Source organism: Hyperoodon ampullatus, assembly GCF_949752795.1.
Source record: "Hyperoodon ampullatus genome assembly, chromosome: 10".
Lineage (NCBI taxonomy): Eukaryota > Metazoa > Chordata > Mammalia > Artiodactyla > Ziphiidae > Hyperoodon > Hyperoodon ampullatus.
Genome location: NC_136923.1, coordinates 47,385,646 through 47,403,686, shown reverse-complemented (window position 1 = coordinate 47,403,686; position 18,041 = coordinate 47,385,646). Strand labels below are relative to the sequence as shown.

At 42.0% G+C, this 18,041-nt stretch overlaps 1 protein-coding gene across 1 annotated transcript in view; it reads left to right on the top strand.

Moving 5' to 3' along the window:
- The window catches only part of ANO10 (anoctamin 10), a 232,939-nt gene that overhangs the window by 27,977 nt on the left and 186,921 nt on the right, over positions 1–18,041 (top strand). Inside the window, exons 5-9 of the mRNA XM_079712308.1 lie at positions 453–572; positions 2,960–3,529; positions 4,929–4,984; positions 7,358–7,432; positions 10,197–10,379. Coding sequence (XP_079568434.1) covers positions 453–572; positions 2,960–3,529; positions 4,929–4,984; positions 7,358–7,432; positions 10,197–10,379 — 1,004 coding nt within the window. The remainder of the gene's footprint in view (positions 1–452; positions 573–2,959; positions 3,530–4,928; positions 4,985–7,357; positions 7,433–10,196; positions 10,380–18,041) is intronic.

Sequence of the window (18,041 nt, the reverse complement as noted above, 5' to 3'; positions counted from 1 at the left end):
TCATTCATGTTCTATTTATATTGTCATTGAAAAATATTCATCATATACTACTACTACATGAGAAGATTACAGAGTGCTGTGTAGAGAATGACCCCTTTTGTTCCTAAAATAAATACTTATGGATGTATATTTTGAAGTCTGCTTATACACTAAATTGCTATTTACAGTGGTTATGTTTTTGTGGAAGGGAGAGAATAACAAGGGCCTCTCTAAATTCTAACCTGTGCCTTTCTGTAAGGTTTAAAATTTTACATCGACTTGTATTGCTTTCATAGCCAAAGGAAATAGTAAAGATATTTACATTCTGAAGAACAGAAGAATACACACCTTGGGAGCAGGCAGGATAGCGTTGATCTCCGTGTAGACCTTCTCTCTTCCTGGAGAGTTTGGGTAGCATTTGATGAAGCATATCATGAACAATCTCAAACCCGTCTCGCCTGTTCCTTCCGCAGTGAGGAGGCTGCTCACATCTGGCATCGTGATTCAGGTGTTTCCACTGCATGACAACGAAGCCCTGAAGAAGCTGGAGGACACCTGGTATACTCGGTTTACCTTAAAGTATCAGCCCATAGGTATGTGTCAGCACCTGCTCTCGTAGAGAAGGGGAAGATGCAGCAGTGGTGGTATCCCTCTTGGGTAGATACTTAATGCTGTGCTGGGCAGGGCTCACCAGCTGCATGTGGGCAAAAAATTGGTGAGGGGGATAGAGGGGTTACATGACCTATTTGTTTATTTTATTTCTGATACCATTTTAGATGAACTGAATTACAGGCTGTTATTAAATTTCACCAACGATACAGGCAATCCAGAGTGGCCTTCATGAGTACGTGTCAGATTTGTTGTAGAACATACTTTATAAGAATCTAGTTTGACTGTGAATATTTTGTGTTTGAAAATTTCTGTTTCTTTAGAGCTAATCAGTGGGCCAAGCTGCGTTCATTCTTAGTGGCAGACTAGCAGGCCTAAACATCTTTTGAGGTAGTTTATAAGGATCTTGGTGTGCATTACTGGAACTGTGCATTTTCTCTGAAGACACTTAGAAGAATAACCATTAATTTATTTGGTGTGTGTTGAACTTTACTCTGTGTAAACTTCTGTCAATATGGATGTTCAAGTTTTTTTGGTTCAGTTATGTCTTTTAAGCATAAGGATTATATTTAAGATGGTAGTTTTCACCGTAAACATTACCATCAGTTTTTCTTTAAAGGACATTGCCTTTTTCACTTTGTTTAAAGGAATTCCTCTCAAATTTTCTTTCTAATTGCCATTTCTGAAAACAATTATTATAATATTGTAACAGTGAACATAAATCATTTTTAAGGTCAAATTTTGAAATTGCATTTTAATTGCATTTTGAATTTTTTCTTGTATTCTTTGAAAGGAAAAATGTTTGTTTTTGATAGTTCCAGGTGATGTAATAGTCATTTTATGTTACACTTAGGACATTTTTTCACCTTGTTTAGCATTTAGGTGGCAATACATTTAAATATTGCCTCTAGGTCTTGTGAGTGACTGTATCCAGGAGCTACTTCTTAGAAAGTGAGGGGGAAAAAGTGAGTTGATGGTGAAGGCTGAGCATGGGTGTGATAGTGGTTTAGAGGCCTCTGGGAGTGCTGGGACTGAAGATAGTAGCTGGGGCTCAGTAAAATTTTGAACTTCCCCCTGAGATCAAAAGAGAGAGGTGTGGGCTTCCCTGGTGGCGCAGTGGTTGAGAGTCCGCCTGCCGATGCAGGGGACACGGGTTCGTGCCCTGGTCCGGGAAGACCCCACATGCCGCAGAGCGGCTGGGCCCGTGAGCCATGGCCACTGAGCTTGCGCGTCAGGAGCCTGTGCTTCACAATGGGAGAGGCCACAACAGTGAGAGGCCCGCGTACCACAAAAAAAAAAAAAAAAAGAGAGAGAGAGGTGGTCTGATGTGGAGCCCAGGGCCATGAGTGGCTTTTTTTTTTTTTTTAATCTTTTAACCTGATTCTGATTTGAGGTTACCTCATCATACCCACTGTTTGAACATGCTCCTGAGTTAGTAGAAGAATTAAGGATAGGGGAAAATAGTATCCCTGTTTACTGTAAACCATCCACATAGACTGATCTGACACATTATCTTAAAAAAAAAAAAAAACCACAATGTTTTAACTTCATGTAATTAACCAAGAAATACTAACTCTAACTATTACACCTCCCTCACCCCCTGCATCCCACCTTGGTCCCAGTGCAAGATGCTTTTACAGTCTAGGCAGTCACCCATGTAGATGAGGCCGGCAAAGGACACGGTGTTCATGACCTCTTTTGGGTTAGCTAGCTGATGTTGCTTGGCCCTTCTTCTGCCCAGTGCATTTATCTATATGAAAGTATAGATAAATGTATTCCATGTATTCTAAAAGTTAATGTGTAGAACATTGTTTTGTGCTTTTGAATAATTTTTCTTCAGTGTATTGAAAAGTTTGCCATGACATATTGATGAAAGTTTACAGCTTTGAGTAGGGGGGGCAGGATACTATGGATGAGGAGTCTTCTTTGAAAGTAACCTCTATAACTCTAGTATTAAAGTGAGAGAAAAGTGGGGAGCATAAAGTAAACCCCCAAATTAAGCTGGTTCATTGGCCACTGCTGAATTTGAACTAGGGCCTTGGAGACTGAGGATGATCCCGAGGTGAGTTTTTCCTTGTGAAGAAGGCATCCACCAGATGAGAAGGTGAAGAGAAGCAGACCCAAAGCAGCCCCAGCAGCTGTGGCCTGAGCCCTGAGCTGGGGGAAGTGTCAGGCTTATTGCTATAGAGACAAGCGAGGTCTTTGTACTTCATGGAGGATGGATTTACCATCACACACCGTTTGGGAAATAAGGGTTTTAAATGATCCCCACTTAAGTACAAAAGTGAATAAGCTTACTTGAAACGATGTTTTAAAAAAATCAAGTCTTTGCCGGTCGGGACTTAAGGTCCTTTTTTCCCTTTCGTTGTAGATAGTATTCGTGGCTACTTTGGAGAAACAATCGCTCTTTACTTTGGATTTTTGGAATATTTCACTTTTGCCTTAATCCCTGTGGCGGTCCTTGGGCTACCTTACTACCTGTTTGTGTGGGAAAACTATGACAAGTACGTGGTCTTCGCCTCATTCAACCTGATCTGGTCCACAGTGATCCTGGAAGTGTGGAAGCGTGGCTGTGCCAGTATGACCTACAGGTGGGGGACCCTGGTCATGAAGAGACAGTTTGAGGAGCCCCGGCCGGGATATCACGGGGTCCTGGGTATCAATTCCGTCACCGGCAGGGAGGAACCACTGTACCCCAGCTACAAGAGACAGTTGCGCATTTACCTGGTCTCCCTGCCGTTTGTGTGCCTCTGTCTCTATTTCTCTCTGTTTGTCATGATGATTTACTTTGACATGGAGGCCTGGGCCTTGGATCTACATGAAAACAGCGGGTCCGAGTGGACCAGTATCTTGTTGTATGTGCCCAGCATCATCTATGCCATCGTGATTGAGATCATGAACCGCCTCTATCGATATGCTGCCGAGTTTTTAACTTCATGGGGTAAGACTCAGTGCTTTGAATTTATGTCTCATTTGCCTATAAGAAATATTGCTTCGATCATAGGATTCATGTAACTGCTACCTTGCAAAGAAGATAGATGTTGCTCTGGGCTCATTCTAGAGACATAAGGAAAAGTCATCGGCTCTGGGAGCTCTGATGATCTCCAGGTCACGGTTCTCACAGCGCTCATTTATTGTTAGTTACCATGTTCTAGGTGCCCTGCTAAGCACTTTATCCATTGTTCCTCATTTTCACCTGCTCAGGACACCATGAAATAGAAGTTATTTCACAGTTTTATGGCTAAAGATACTGAGAATTAACAAAGTTTAGACAGCAAATGGTAGAGCCAGGCTAGTCCAACCTGTGCTCCTAATACTATCTTGTGTTTTATGCTAAGGATAAAATCAGTTGAATTATCTCCACAATACTCTGGCTGAAAGAACTATGTCTGGGATCTGAAAACCAGTTGTGTAGTTGTGTGGGGCCTGCCATTGAACTCAGTGAAGGCAGGTGTTCTTGTCTGTCTCTGTAGTAAAAGAGGAACTTGGTTATAGTTTTAAAAAGGTCTTGATGGGCCATTCACTCATTAATTAATTTATTCATTCAAACAAATAAATAGGTTATATTAAGCTCTAGGAAGAAGTCTAGGCCTTAACTTCATGGACCAGAAAGGTATTTTAAATTCTTTTTATTAGTCATATAACAACAGCTACCATTTATTGAGTACTTTCCTTGAGCTGATGCTGGGGTTTGGTAGTATTTCTAATCCTGTTGGTGACCCTGGGAGGAGGGTGGTGTCAGCCCTGTTTTGTAGGCAAGGAGGCTGAGTGTCAGGAGGTTAAGTGACTTGCCCAAGGTGAGATAGTGGCTGAGTTGAGGTTCAAATCCAGGTCAGCCTAACATTGCCTCTCTGTGCAAGGTGATACTTCTGTTCAGAATCTTCCTTTTTTGTCCTTTTGCCCTGCTGTCTTGGGACCTGCACAATGTCTCCTTTTCTTAGGGTGGAAATTTGAGTTTCCTTTTAAGTTAATCCTTATAAACTTTATTGCCCTACTCTTTAGAGATTGCTCTCAGTTTTACTATTACCGCTGATACAGGGTCTTTTTCTGGTATCTGTGGGATCATTTGCCAACACTTACAACATTTCTTTATTGCAGTAATATTTAAAAAATAATTTCGGACCACGGTGCTATTGCAGTATCTTGAAAAATGTGTCTTAAATTTAGTTTCTTTTTTGTTTGATGTTCTTGGTGGTAAGCAGTAGCCTGGCACGTTTACTGACTGAGGCTCTGTTTTTGAACATCTCTGTCCTCAGCACAAGTCTCACTTTACTTCATGACAATGCTCCCATTCTGCTTTCTTACGTGAGAGACATTACCTCTCCTTTTTATTATTTTAGAGAATCACAGATTGGAATCTGCCTACCAGAATCACCTAATTCTGAAAGTGTTAGTGGTAAGTAGATCTTTTATATACAAGTCCATTGTACTTTTGAAACTAACACAAACTACTTAATATTTAGGAGTATAAATATGAAGACTTGATTCTGATATAAGGTATCAGGTAGTTAATATACTGTCCAAGTAGGCAAGGATCAATTAATGTGTGTTTACATAAGCGTTCAACAGTATTATTACAAATGTGCACATGGTATAAGACTTTAAATGTAGAAATTAGTATTATAGCCAATTTCCAATTATTTAAAAAAACTACTTTGTAGACACGTTTCTATTATTTTCCTTTTGGTGACTTGGGTTTGAATGTTTCATTATTCAACAACCTTCCAGTTATCCACCTTCTGTTTAGTGATGGAGCATTAAATTATTATTTTTTAAAAATTTTGTCTAAGAAATTTCCAAAGTCCAAGAGGTTCCCAGCATGTTTTGAAGAGTAGGAGGAAAGGGATGGAGGGAAGGCACTGTGTAACCTGCTTGCTGTTTGCGTAAAAGCACACACATTATGCCTCTTCCCACCATTATTAGAAATAACAAAGAGGTACCAGCCTGAAATCACTGTTTATCCGGAGATTACCTCAGCTGACTGTAACATAGCTGAGAATCAAGAAAGAGTGCATAAGGAGTCCTCTGAACTATCCACTGGAATGGATTTAACCCAGTCCATGTACTTTACTCCCAGGCCCTCGCTTAGAAAGAGCCTTTGTTCCAGCTGTAGAAGTCATTCTGAGAAGCTTATTTATCTCGTTTTTCCATCCTTAAAAGATGAAAAACCCCATTAGGAAGGTGATTAGGTTTCTGGAAGTAGGTAAATTTATAGAGGCAAGAGCCGGGAAGGAAATGGAAAACCTCTCATAAATAGGTAATGAGAATTCAACAATTTCAGCAATTTGGACATGAGAAAAGGGGCAAGCGGCCATCTATATCTAAAGAGGCTCCAAAGGCCTCACTCTAGCCGTGTAAAATAATTTATATTCAAAATGTTGGTGCTGAGTCAGCAAGGATGCTCCGTTCTGTGTTCTCTGTGTGAGAAAACAAGCAGGGGAATGTGTAATGCATTAAAAGCTTCATTCAAAAAGATCCCAATATGGAGCTTTTGCCCTTAGAGGTAAAACACTCCATTTGTCTTAAAGAATTTAGTTATTTGTAAGACATGATTATTCTCTGATGGTGCCAGATACAATGTCAGGTGACTGTCTTGTAAAGCGACTCATCCCTTAGAGTCTGTTCATCCTCCACTGTGTGTGCTAGGTCTCTCCCTTCCTTTTCAATCTTGTGCGGAGAGCGTTTCTCAGCCTTCCGAGCTTTTGCTTTTCAACTTCTACTCTAACTCAGCACCCCCATCCCTACCCCTACCTCCCCCTACCCTGTGGCCACATTGTGTTACTGCTCATTCTCTCCAGTGACTCACCCTTCCCTCACTAATGAAGTGCTCATACTGCGCACAGAGCAGTCTTTTGTCTCGGAAAGTGATGCTGCACAGGAGGAAGTAGCCAGCGTGCGGCTGAGGGACAGGAAGGAAACCCATCAGTCCTGGGGGCAATTGCAGGCTCTTGAGCAGGGGAACTACTTGAAGAAAGGGCACCTGTTGTGGTGGGATCTCCACCCCACTCCCTGCACCCCTAGCCCTGAACCATGTGTCTGGGCAGGGCAGTCTCAGGCCCATGGTGACAAAGATGCTGCCCCCGGGCCAGGCTGGTTGTTCTGGCTGATCTCTCGTGCTAGTGCCCCTCGGCTACCTAGGTGTCTCTCTGCGGGGAGGGGGGATCTCAGGTCCCTTGGCACAGAGAGACTTCCAGGGCTGGACTGCTTGTTGGGGCAGGGCCCTCCTTTCTGGTGCTGCCTGGCCACCCCACCCGCTATCTTTCCGTGGGGCAGGGGAGTGGCAGGGCGGAAGGGAAGGAGAGCACATCCCCTCGCAGCTTATTGTTAGTGGGGGTCCTCGTCAGTCTCCCTGTTAGTGCTGCTGGGCTTGCCTGTTGTCAGGACTCCTATTCTGAGCGGGGTGGGCAGGAATGTGCCTCCCTGCTGCCTGGGTTACTAGGTTGGGGGTGGGAGATGCTGGGCCTTGGACTCTCTTTTGTAAGAAAGTAGTGGGGACATAAGATGCGCTGGTGCTGTGTTGTTCCTTCAGCCCTGGGGTCCCAAACCTGATCTTCTTCCTCTTAGCACCTTTCAGAGCTCTCCTTTGGTTGCCTCTCGCGATATTTCGAGTTCATAGATGTGCTTAGCAAGGGGGAGTAGGAGAAACACGTCCAGGCCACCTTGTCTGGACCGGAAGTCCCTCGTTACGTTTTTTAAATGCGATTTTTATAGTTGTGATGAAGTACTGTGATGCAATATTAAATATTGCTATCTTTTTTTGTTTTGGCAGTTCAACTTTTTAAATTGCTTTGCCTCACTCTTCTACATTGCCTTTGTCCTGAGGGATATGAAGCTTTTGCGTCAGGTGAGTGTGAAAAACAGAAAGGTATCAATTTTTTAGGTTTTAGAGGTGGTTTCCTATATTCAGGTAATGTAATTGTCTTCCCATTACTATCTTTATAAATAAAATTATTAAATTTTTTGTACTTCTAAGCCCAATTCTAAATAAACAACCATTAGCAATTGCACCGTGTATTATGCTCAACTGGAAAGAAATTTGTTGAAGCTAACCAACTTGCAAAATAAATCATGTAGAGCACAAAATCAAATATAGAGTTCATATCAAAGTTTGTAAAAGCAATTTTAACAGCAAAATGTATTCATTAATTGAACTTCTGTGTGTGTCTCAGGTAATGGTATAACCTTAAATAGTTCTTTCACATTTCTTTTATTTTTTAAATTTAATTTAATTTTATTATTTTTGGCTGCATTGGGTCTTCATTGCTGTGTGCGGACTTTCTCTAGTTGTGGTAAGTGGAGGCTACTCTTCGTAGCAGCACGTGGGCTTCTCATTGTGGTGGCCTCTCGTTGCAGAGCACAGGCTCTAGGCGTGCAGGCTTCAGTAGTTGCAGCACGTGGGCTCAGTAGTTGCGACACTCGGACCCTAGACTGCGTGGGTTTCAGTAGTTGTGGCGCACGGGCTCAGTAGTTGTGTCTCTCTGGCTCTAGAGCGCAGGCTCAGTAGTTGTGGTGCACGGGCTTAGTTGCTCCACGGCATGTGGGATCTTCCCAGCCCAGGGGAGATGGGGTCAAATGCGATCCGTGTCCCCTGCATTGTTAGGCGATTCTTAACCACTGTGCAACCAGGGAACTCCCACACATTTCATTTTTAAATTAATAAGTTGTTAAACTTTAGAGACCAGCAGATCCTATGCACTGCTGTATCGTTTCTGAAATGTTTAAGAAAGATGACATATTTTGTTGTGTTACCATTTCTGGATCACATGATAATAGTGAATAATAAATTATTGCTTTCTAATTTCTCTTTTTAATACTTGAGCCAACTACCAGTAAGGGCTCTTCCTTCCTGGTTTTAATATACTGTGATTGTTAGTGAGCAGAATCTCAAAGCCTAGGCTTCTTAATCTTTATATGAGAGCTTGGGATCATTTTTCAAGGAATTAAAAAATTTGTATAACAGAGAAAGTTAAAAGATTTTGTAGTTACGGTTCTAAGAGCTTGCATAAAAGTAAAATTAAGTATTGTGTTCTTAGTATTTAAAAAATTATTTTTGAAAATACTACATTTGAAATCGATAGGTTAGATGTACCTACCTTTTCCAATCCCACCATTATTGTATTAGTGGGGTATGACTCCTCATTTCTTATACTTTAGAGAGTCTCCTTTATTTAACAGGGGACGGGGGATGGGGGAAGTCTCTTTAAAACATAGAATTTTAGGGCTTCCCTGGTGGTACAGTGGTTGAGAGTCCGCCTGCCAATGCAGGGGACACGGGTTCGTGCCCCGGTCCGGGGGGATCCCACATGCCGCGGAGCGGCTGGGCCCATGGGCCATGGCCGCTGGGCCTGCACGTCCGGAGCCTGTGCTCCGCAACGGGAGAGGCCACAGTAGTGAGAGGCCCGCGTACTGCAAAAAAAAAAAAAAAAAACAAGAAAAAAAAAACATAGAATTTTAATATCAGCTAAGGTGGTTTGTGATGGAAACGCTGATACCTATCTGGGGAAAGTGGAAATTGACACAGTACCTCTGGAAACTACTTGGGCAACTTTGCCAAGAACGTTAATCCATCCCTAGTAAATCATCAGAGGTGGGGCGAAGATTCATGTACGTAGGTAAGGGGCAGCATTTATAATAGTCGGGGTTGGGAATAATACTTACATTCAACAATAGTGCATGAGCTAAGTAAAAAAGAATTATTCATGACATGGGAAAGTGCTCACAATATAGTAAGTGAGAAAAGAAATCTACAAAGCTGTTTATATATAGGATGATTCTACTTTTATTTTTACATATGATTATAAAGAAATATTTAGGGGACTTCCCTGGTGGTGCAGTGGTCAGGAATCCGCCTGCCAATGCAGGGGACACGGGTTCGATCCCTGGTCCGGGAAGATCCCACATGCCGCGGAGCAACTAAGCCCGTGCACCACAACTACTGAGCCTGCGCTCTAGAGCCTGCGAGCCACAACTACTGAAGCCCGCGCGCCTAGAGCCTGTGCTCCGCAGCAAGAGAAGCCACTGCAGCCAGAAGCCCATGCACTGCAACGAAGAGTAGCCCCCCACTCGCCTGAACTAGAGAAAGCCTGCGCACAACAACAAAGACCCAGTGCAGCCAAAAAATAAATTAATTAATTAAAAAATATATTTAGAATGTTAGTGGTTCTGACATGGTTGTGGAATTAAGGGTGACTTTTTTTCTGTCTTTTAAGTTTTTCTACAGTGAGGGAGGATATATTAATTTTATAATAATAAGTTGTGGCTAAACTTTTTTCAAAGTTGGTGACATCATTTAGACTCACAAGTTGCAGCCAGGATGAGATAATAAAAAACAAAATTTCAAGTTAATTTGTTCTCCTACTGACTCATAACAAGTTTTTTATAATAATCTTATTTGTATTATAATCTTTTTGTATTTTAGTCTGTCTTTCCTGTGAAAAAAACAATAAATTAGAAACATCATTCTAACACCTAGCTTTTCCAATACTAGTTTTTATAACATAATAGTATACTATTTGTTGAAGATTCTTTTTTTTTTACTGCATAATTATACACATGCTTTGGTTTTGTTAAGCCACATTGCCAAATATCATTTATGTGCTTCTCTTTAGAGCTTGGCTACTCTCCTGATTACCTCCCAGATCTTTAACCAAATTGTAGAATCTCTTCTTCCTTACTGGCTCCAAAAGAAGCAGCATGTGAAGGTAAAGAAGAAGGTGCAGGCTTTAAAAGCAGACATCGATGCTACATTATATGAACAGGTCGTTCTGGAAAAGGAAATGGGAACTTACTTGGTAAGTTTGAATATTGCTGAATTAAACATTGATTGAAAGTGAATAGCAGTCATGTCCAGACTGTATACAACAAATAAGTAACCACTCATTGTCTCAGGTGTGACTATTTTGTAAGTGCTTTCCAGCCAGTTTCCTTACCATGAACTACTTTAAAGTTAAAAAGATGGAACTGTGTATCAAAATGCTGCTACCTTGAACCGGAAGTTATGTCTAACATCCAAAGGATGAGTCCAGTGAATTTTCAGACTGTTCTGCTGAGGGTGGTGGGAATGTTTCATAGACAAGGGAGAGGTGAGACGGCCGTGGAGCCATTGTTTGCTCTGAACACTCTAAACTCAAAGAAAAAATGGAAGCCCATCGTTAAAAATGGAATGCCAATCTGAAGATTAATTTATAATATAGTTTAAATTACTTAGTGCTGTAGTAAATATAAAATAGTTCTTTTAAGACAGAATTTCTGACTTATTTTTAGCAACTCCAAGTAGGTCATTGGAGGTTCTTAAACCCAAACATGTATTCAGTAAATGTTTACTGAGCTCTGACTACATTCAGTATATCTCTTTTGAGGGGGTCAGGTGTTGGGGTCATATTTGCTTTAGGTCATTGTTTCTTATATCCTGCCCCTTCCTTCTGGGTGTGATATTCTTCTTAGTGAAATAGATCCTTTAGTGAGGGTCCATTATTGTTAAACTTTCATAGTCTTGGTTTTCATCACGAATGAATGAGTCTCCTGATTACTGAATTTCTTGGCTGACTTTCATAGTTTTTCTTGTTTGCCTAAGAATTCTAGTTTGTATGTTTATCTTGAGCAGGAGTTTATTCTCTCTCTCTCTCTCTCCCTGCTCGCTTCTCTGTCTTATTTTTGCAGTCCCCCCTGCCCCACCCCCTAGTCCAGAACCAGGAGTTTGTAGCCCAGAGCTCGCATCCCATCTTGTGGTGATGGTGGAGATTCTGCAGAGCCAGCAGGTAGCATGCTGTTGACCCAAGCTGTAGTTCCAGGGCAGCAGCTGTGGCTTTTTTCAGGCCCCTTCAAGGATAGGGGACCACTGTTCTCACCCGTGGTTTTGCTCAAACAGCCTGCCTCCAGTTACACGCTAGAAGAGTGGTGTGCCTTTGGTTCTCCTGCCTGAAGGATTCAGATCCTGGCCACCGTGGCCAGCCTGTGGACGGAAGCCTGGCCAGGCTTCTGATTACTATCTTGCACTTTGTTCCATTTCTCGCTTGGGCAGCTGATTTTTTTGTTTTTGAGTGATGATATTCTTTTGATTAAAATAAACATGTGTACTAGCGTTTTCTATTATTGCTGTGTTTGGGGGAGAAGAAGATTCAGAGTATAAACTTACAGCATATCTTGACCAGCAGCACTTTTTATGTTTATACATGAAGTATCAGAGAAACACACACACGGGCAGTTAAGAGTTAAAGAAAATAGCACTTGGGCACAATGTGCAGCCGCCTTGTCTGCGTTGGTCGAGTGCTGGCTTACTGTGGGTTACAAGTCAGTCTAATTCACATGGTGTCAGAATCCTTTCCTCGCTTGTTCTGGGGGGTAGTATTTTGGGCCATATTTATTTTTTCCCTTCATTTTCTCACAGAAACTAAACCACCATTCTTTCCCCCGAGTTCTTTATTCCGTCCCCTCTCTCATTGCCCCAGGCCCACCTGGAGCTCCCGTGTTGCCTGCTTCCCCGTTCTCCCCTTCCTGTTTCAAACCAAGCAAACCTCTCACGTCCTCTGCTATTTTTGTCCTGTCTCTTTGCTGCCCCTGCCAATTTCTTGAAAGAATTCTTCTCCATATTGTCATCTCTACATCCCTCTTCTCTACCTGCTCTCAGCTCTTATTTTTCTCTGAATCGTTTGGGCAGACAGCATCGTCCCCTAAAGTGACCAGAGCCAAGCTCGCAGTCTTCTCCAGACCAGTTCCTCCCCCTTTCCTCAGGCTCAGTGAATGGTACACAGTAATACAGACAATATGCCCTTCTCAAAGCTCTTTTAATTCATCTAAGAACTGTATGCTGGCAAGGTGACAAAATCTTACATCTTACCTTTTTGGTATTTCATGATATCCGATAATACGTTTATGAAGGAAGGTGAGGCAAGCACTGCTTTTCTCACGTTAATAGTAGGCAGTTGAAGCTCTGTGTTATTTTTTAAATTTATTAATTTTATTTATTTGTATTTGGCTGGGTTGGGTCTTCATTGCTGTGCACAGGCTTTCTCTAGTTGTGGCGAGCGGGAGCTACTGTTCGTTGTGGTGTGCGGGCTTCTCATTGCGGTGGCTTCTCTTGTTGCGGAGCACGGGCTCTAGGTGTGCGGGCTCAGCAGTTGTGGCTCGCGGGCTCTAGAGCGCAGGCTCAGTAGTTGTGGCGCACAGGCTTAGTCGCTCCACGGCATGTGGGATCTTCCCGGACCAGGGCTCGAACCCGTGTCCCCTGCGTTAGTAGGCGTGTTCTTAACCACGGTGCCACCAGGGAAGTCCGAAGCTCTGTGTTATTAATCACCTGGTGACTAAATCAGAAACAAGATTCAAGACTTTGCTTTTCTCTTCAGAGTCTATTATTCAGCACGGGCTCTCTGATATGAAGTTAAGGAAATAGTAAATTAATTTCTCTCGCAGGCCCTGGGTCTGTGTGTGAATGCTGGGGTTAACAGTGAGTGCCTCTCCTTAGTAACTTAACTTGCTTGAGGGGCCCCGCGTTATCTGTTTTTCCCTCCTCATCTCCTACAAGTTCCTCCTTTACTCTCTTTGTGGAAATGACATCAGGTATTTTCTATTTCAACTCTCCCCATATATTTGGAAAGGGGGAGATGCTCTGGGGGCACCTTTGTTCTAGATCGTCGTTTGCTATGCACTCATCCTTCCCTCCGGGCATATTTTTCTCCTCACTGAAGCCAATGAGCTTAAAATTGTATTTGCTGTAATCTCATCCTGAGCACTATATATGAATCTAAAACAATGTTGCCAAGCTTTGGGGAAAAGCAGTTTGAGACTTAAAAATCTTGATTCTAAAAAGTCATACTTGCTTACTTACTGTAGAAAACTTGGAAAACGTAGGACAGAGTATAAAGAAAAAGACATTCTCCATAATGTCTCCACCAGGGGTGATCCACTGGGGTCTCCCGACCCTGTTCCTCCAGCCACAGGGCCAGGGCTGTATAGCCCCTCTGATCTCACTTTGCACTGCCGTTCCGTTCCTGGGAACAGTTCACATGCAGCTGCATAGCTGCGTGAGGCTGAATTTTCATGATCAGTATTTCAACTAGAACAGCATGTTGCCGTGCAGCAAATGAGCTGCCCTCTAGTGAGCTAGACGTTGACGAGGTTTGCCAAAAACGTAATTGAGCGCCACTCTCTGCACTAGACATTTTTTGTTTTGGAAAACATAATGATTTTTCAAACAATATTTTATTAATGTTAATACACTTTTTAATATTGAAATGAATCAATGAGAAATATTTTTTAAGTTCTGAGTTTTAATTTCTAACACAGTAAATAACACTAGGTATAATAACTCCCATGAACCAAAAGTCTTCGGTGCCGTCAGTGATTTTAAAGAGTTTAGGGCTTTGGAGACCTGAAAGTTTGAAAACTGCAGATCTAGAATAATTCCCACTCGTTTTTGTTTTTCAGAGCATTAACTTTCGTGAAGTGGACTTGTCCCATTTGTTACTCCCTAAGATTCAAGTTCAGCAGTTTTGGAGGTATACCTCCATTGTACCCCATCAGGAGGCATTGATGGCAGGTTGACCCTTGTGTGGGGCTGCCTTGTTAGATCACGTGATTGACTGGGTGACAGACAGTTTGCAAAGGTTCTTTTTCACTTTGTGTTGAATAGGTTATATGTGGTAGATTCTTTGAGACTATCCTATTCCCTATAAATGGTAGCTCTTTAAAAATAGTTTCTAATCGTTTGTGGCTGGCATATAGGAATGCTGTTGGTTTTTGTATTTTTTATCCAGAAACTCTGCTGAATTATCCTGTTTTTTTGGATTTTATTAGGTTTTCTATGTAGACAGTTATTTCACCTACAAATGAATAATGGCTAGGGATTTCCCTGGTGGTCCAGTGGTTAAGACTCTGTGCTTCCACTGCAGGGGGCGTGGATTCAATCCCTGGTCGGAGAACTAAGATCTTGCATGCTACGTGGTGTGGCCAAAAAAGGCTTTTTTTTTTTTTTTTTTTTTTTTGCAGTACGCGGGCCTCTCACTGTTGTGGCCTCTCCCGTTGCGGAGCACAGGCTCTGGACGCGCAGGCTCAGCGGCCATGGCTCACGGGCCCAGCCGCTCCACGGCATGTGGGATCCTCCCGGACCGGGGCACGAACCCGTGTCCCCTGCATCAGCAGGCGGACTCTCAACCACTGCGCTACCAGGGAAGCCCCAAAAAAGGCTATTTTTTAATTTTAATTTTATTGAAGTTTAGTTGATCTACAATGTTCTGTTAATCTCTGCTGTATAGCAAAGTGATTCAGTTATATATATATATTTTTTCATATTCTTTTCCATTATGGTTTATCACAGGGTATTGAATATAGTTCCCTATGCCACACAGTAGGATCTTGTTTATCCATCCTACATGTAATAGTTTGCGCCTGCTAATCCCAAACTCTCAGTCCTTCCCTTCCCCACCCACCTCACTAATGGCCATTTTGTTTCTTCCTGCAGTCCTTAGACTTTTTATTATTTATTTATTTGGCTCACTAATATGTTCAATACGATTTGGACGGAAGTAGTTATAACAGGAATCTTTATCTTGTTCCTGATTTTTTTTTTTCTAACCGTTGAGTATTATGTTTGTTCCGTGTTTTTGGTAGGTAACTTTTTATCAGTTTAATAATGTTTTTTTTCTCTGCCTTATTTGGGAAGAGTTTTTATTGTGGATGACGTTGAAATTTATCAAAAAATATTTTTTTTGCTTCTGTTGCGATCATCATGTTATCTCCTTTAATTAATATTTTCATTTATATTTATAAGTTTCCTAATGGAACACCATGTTTGCATTTAAATGATTAACTTCACTTGTTCAATGTTTTTTAATCTACACTGTTATGTTGAATATGCTAGTATTTTGTTTAGGGTTTGTGCCATTTGCTAGTAATTTTCCTTTCTCAGTCACTGGGATAGGGTCCCTGTGTTATTTGTCGTACAAACTCTGTTGCTAATGCAGAGCCTGGCATTCAGCGGGTGCTCAGTGTAATGTTGCATAAAGAACAGTTTTAGGAAAAGAGCAGCCCAGGCCCTGCTGTCTGTGTGCCGCTTGTTGCTCTCATCCTGTACTACTCAGCATGCGGAACTCTGAGACGTGATGTTTCTCCAGGGATGGTGCGAGGGGCCAGTGGGATGGATCCCCTGGAGCCTGAAACTTTGTGTTCATAAATTCTTAGAATCGTCTTAGTAAGTTGGTGTTTTCTAACTTGCAACCAATGGGGTAGAGTGTCTTGTTTAATGTGTTTTTTAGTATGTGATTGTTTACTTTGTTAAAATTGCATTTTTTTCCTTCTTGCTGTTGGATTACGTCCCTGGTTTGCTGAATTGACTGACCCCAAAGTGCTCAGAAGTGTGAAAGTACTGATAGAATTACCACGTAAATCCTACACGCCGAATCCGCTTGTGAGATGGGAACACAGAATGGTGGGGAGGGGCTCCCTGGGTGCTGGATGCTAAAAAGGCCAGGAAGACCTTTGCGTGGCTTCTGGAGGCTACACTGGGTACATCTGAGAGAAACTGTCTACACATCTCTGCAGAGGCTCACCCTTTTATTTTATGAGCTGAAACAACACAATTTTGAAATCTGAGCATAGGCTATCAGGATTTCTTAAGATCGAATTGTGGTAAAAATAGCTTGATTGCTAAGATTTTCACTGTTGATTTCTTCACTCTTCAGGGAAGTAAATCAATGCTGTATTGCTGGGCATATTTAAAAACCACATCTGTATGCTGCAGCACACATAAGGAAATTCTTTCTAGAGCCAAGTGCAACCAAAGAGTTGTTTAGAAACTGCTCACCACTGAACCCCCAGCTGAGCATCAACCTGCCAGCTCCCAAAGCACATGTGTTTGGCATTGCTCTTTGGCAAGCCTTGCAAACAGCCAGTGAAACTCACTCACAATCCCTGGGTTCATACTTCATCCAAATATCCGGAGTATCTGGAAGAAGCACTTCCTGCCATCCCCAGTACTCTGTAATTATGTTTGAGTGTTTTCTATTTTAGTAAAATATAAAATAAAAAAAGAAACCAACTAGAAGTAGAATCTGACTTATACTAAAGCTCTCAGCTACTGAGCCTAATATGCATATCTTGGTGAAAGACTGACTCTGAGATGCAGTAATGATAATGATAATTATTTATTTAAAATATTCATGTTTCATGTTGCTTTAAAATATTATGATGAGGGCTTCCCTGGTGGCGCAGTGGTTGAGAGTCCGCCTGCCGATGCAGGGGACACGGGTTCATGCCCCGGTCCGGGAAGATCCTGCATGCCGCGGAGCGGCTGGGCCCAGCATGGCCGCTGGGCCTGTGCGTCCGGAGCCTGTGCTCCGCAGTGGGAGAGGCCACAACAGCGAGAGGCCCGCGTACAGAAAAAAAAAAAAAAAAAAAATTATGATGAATAGTTTTCTTAAACTGAAACTGTTGTTGCATGTGCACTGGATGATCATGAGAGCGCCTGAGGATGCTGGAAGTGGGTGCCTGTGGCTCCCTCACCCAATCACTGTACCACATAGAGTGCTGCTCAGCCCCTCTTGGATCAGGATGTGAGCAGCAGGCCGTTGGGTCCAGTCAAGGAGTTACTCAGGTGACAAGTCAGAGTCACCAATGACCAGGCATCCCATTTCAATGCAGGCGCCTTTTTCCAGTTATTAAAGACACGAAATAACTCAGCTCTTACCGTTTATCTCTCTTACCCGCAAATCAAGGGTGTGTAATGACTTTTGCTCCTTTCTTCCTTTGGACTAAACCTTTTAAAGCATATCAGAAAGGTTTTTAAATATAGTTTCAGAGGGATTTCATCATGCTTTCCTGATTTCTCCCTTTTCTGCTGCGGACTCCTTTTTCTTTTTGCCTCTTTGATGTGTCTGCTACTTCCACTAGGGTGATTCTGGGGAGCTTCCTTGTTACTAACAGCTTTTTTTTTTAAACTTCTTTAAAAAGTTGAGGTAATAATTCACATACCATAAAATTAACCATTTAAAAATGTACAATTTAGAGGTTTTTAGTAAATTCACAAGGTGGTACAATCATCACCACTATCTAATTCCAGAACATTTTCATCATCGACCCCCAAGCCCCCCATACCCATTAGCAGTAACATCTTCCCCTAGTCTGGCAACCACTAATCTACATTGTGTTATTGTGGATTTACCTATTCTCTGCATTTCATATAAATGAAATCATGTAATAGGTGACCTTTTGTGTCCAGCTTCTTTCACTAAGCATAATGCTTTTAACATTTATTCACGCTGTACCATGTACCAGTACCCCATTCCTTTTTTTGTGGTTGAATAATATTCCATTGTATGGATATACTACGTATTGTTTATCCATTAATCAGCTGGTAGACATTTGGATTGTTTCCACTTTTTGGCTATTATGAATAATGCTATTGTGAACATTTTTGTACAAGTTTTTATATGAACACATGTTGCCATATGCTAGGTCGTATG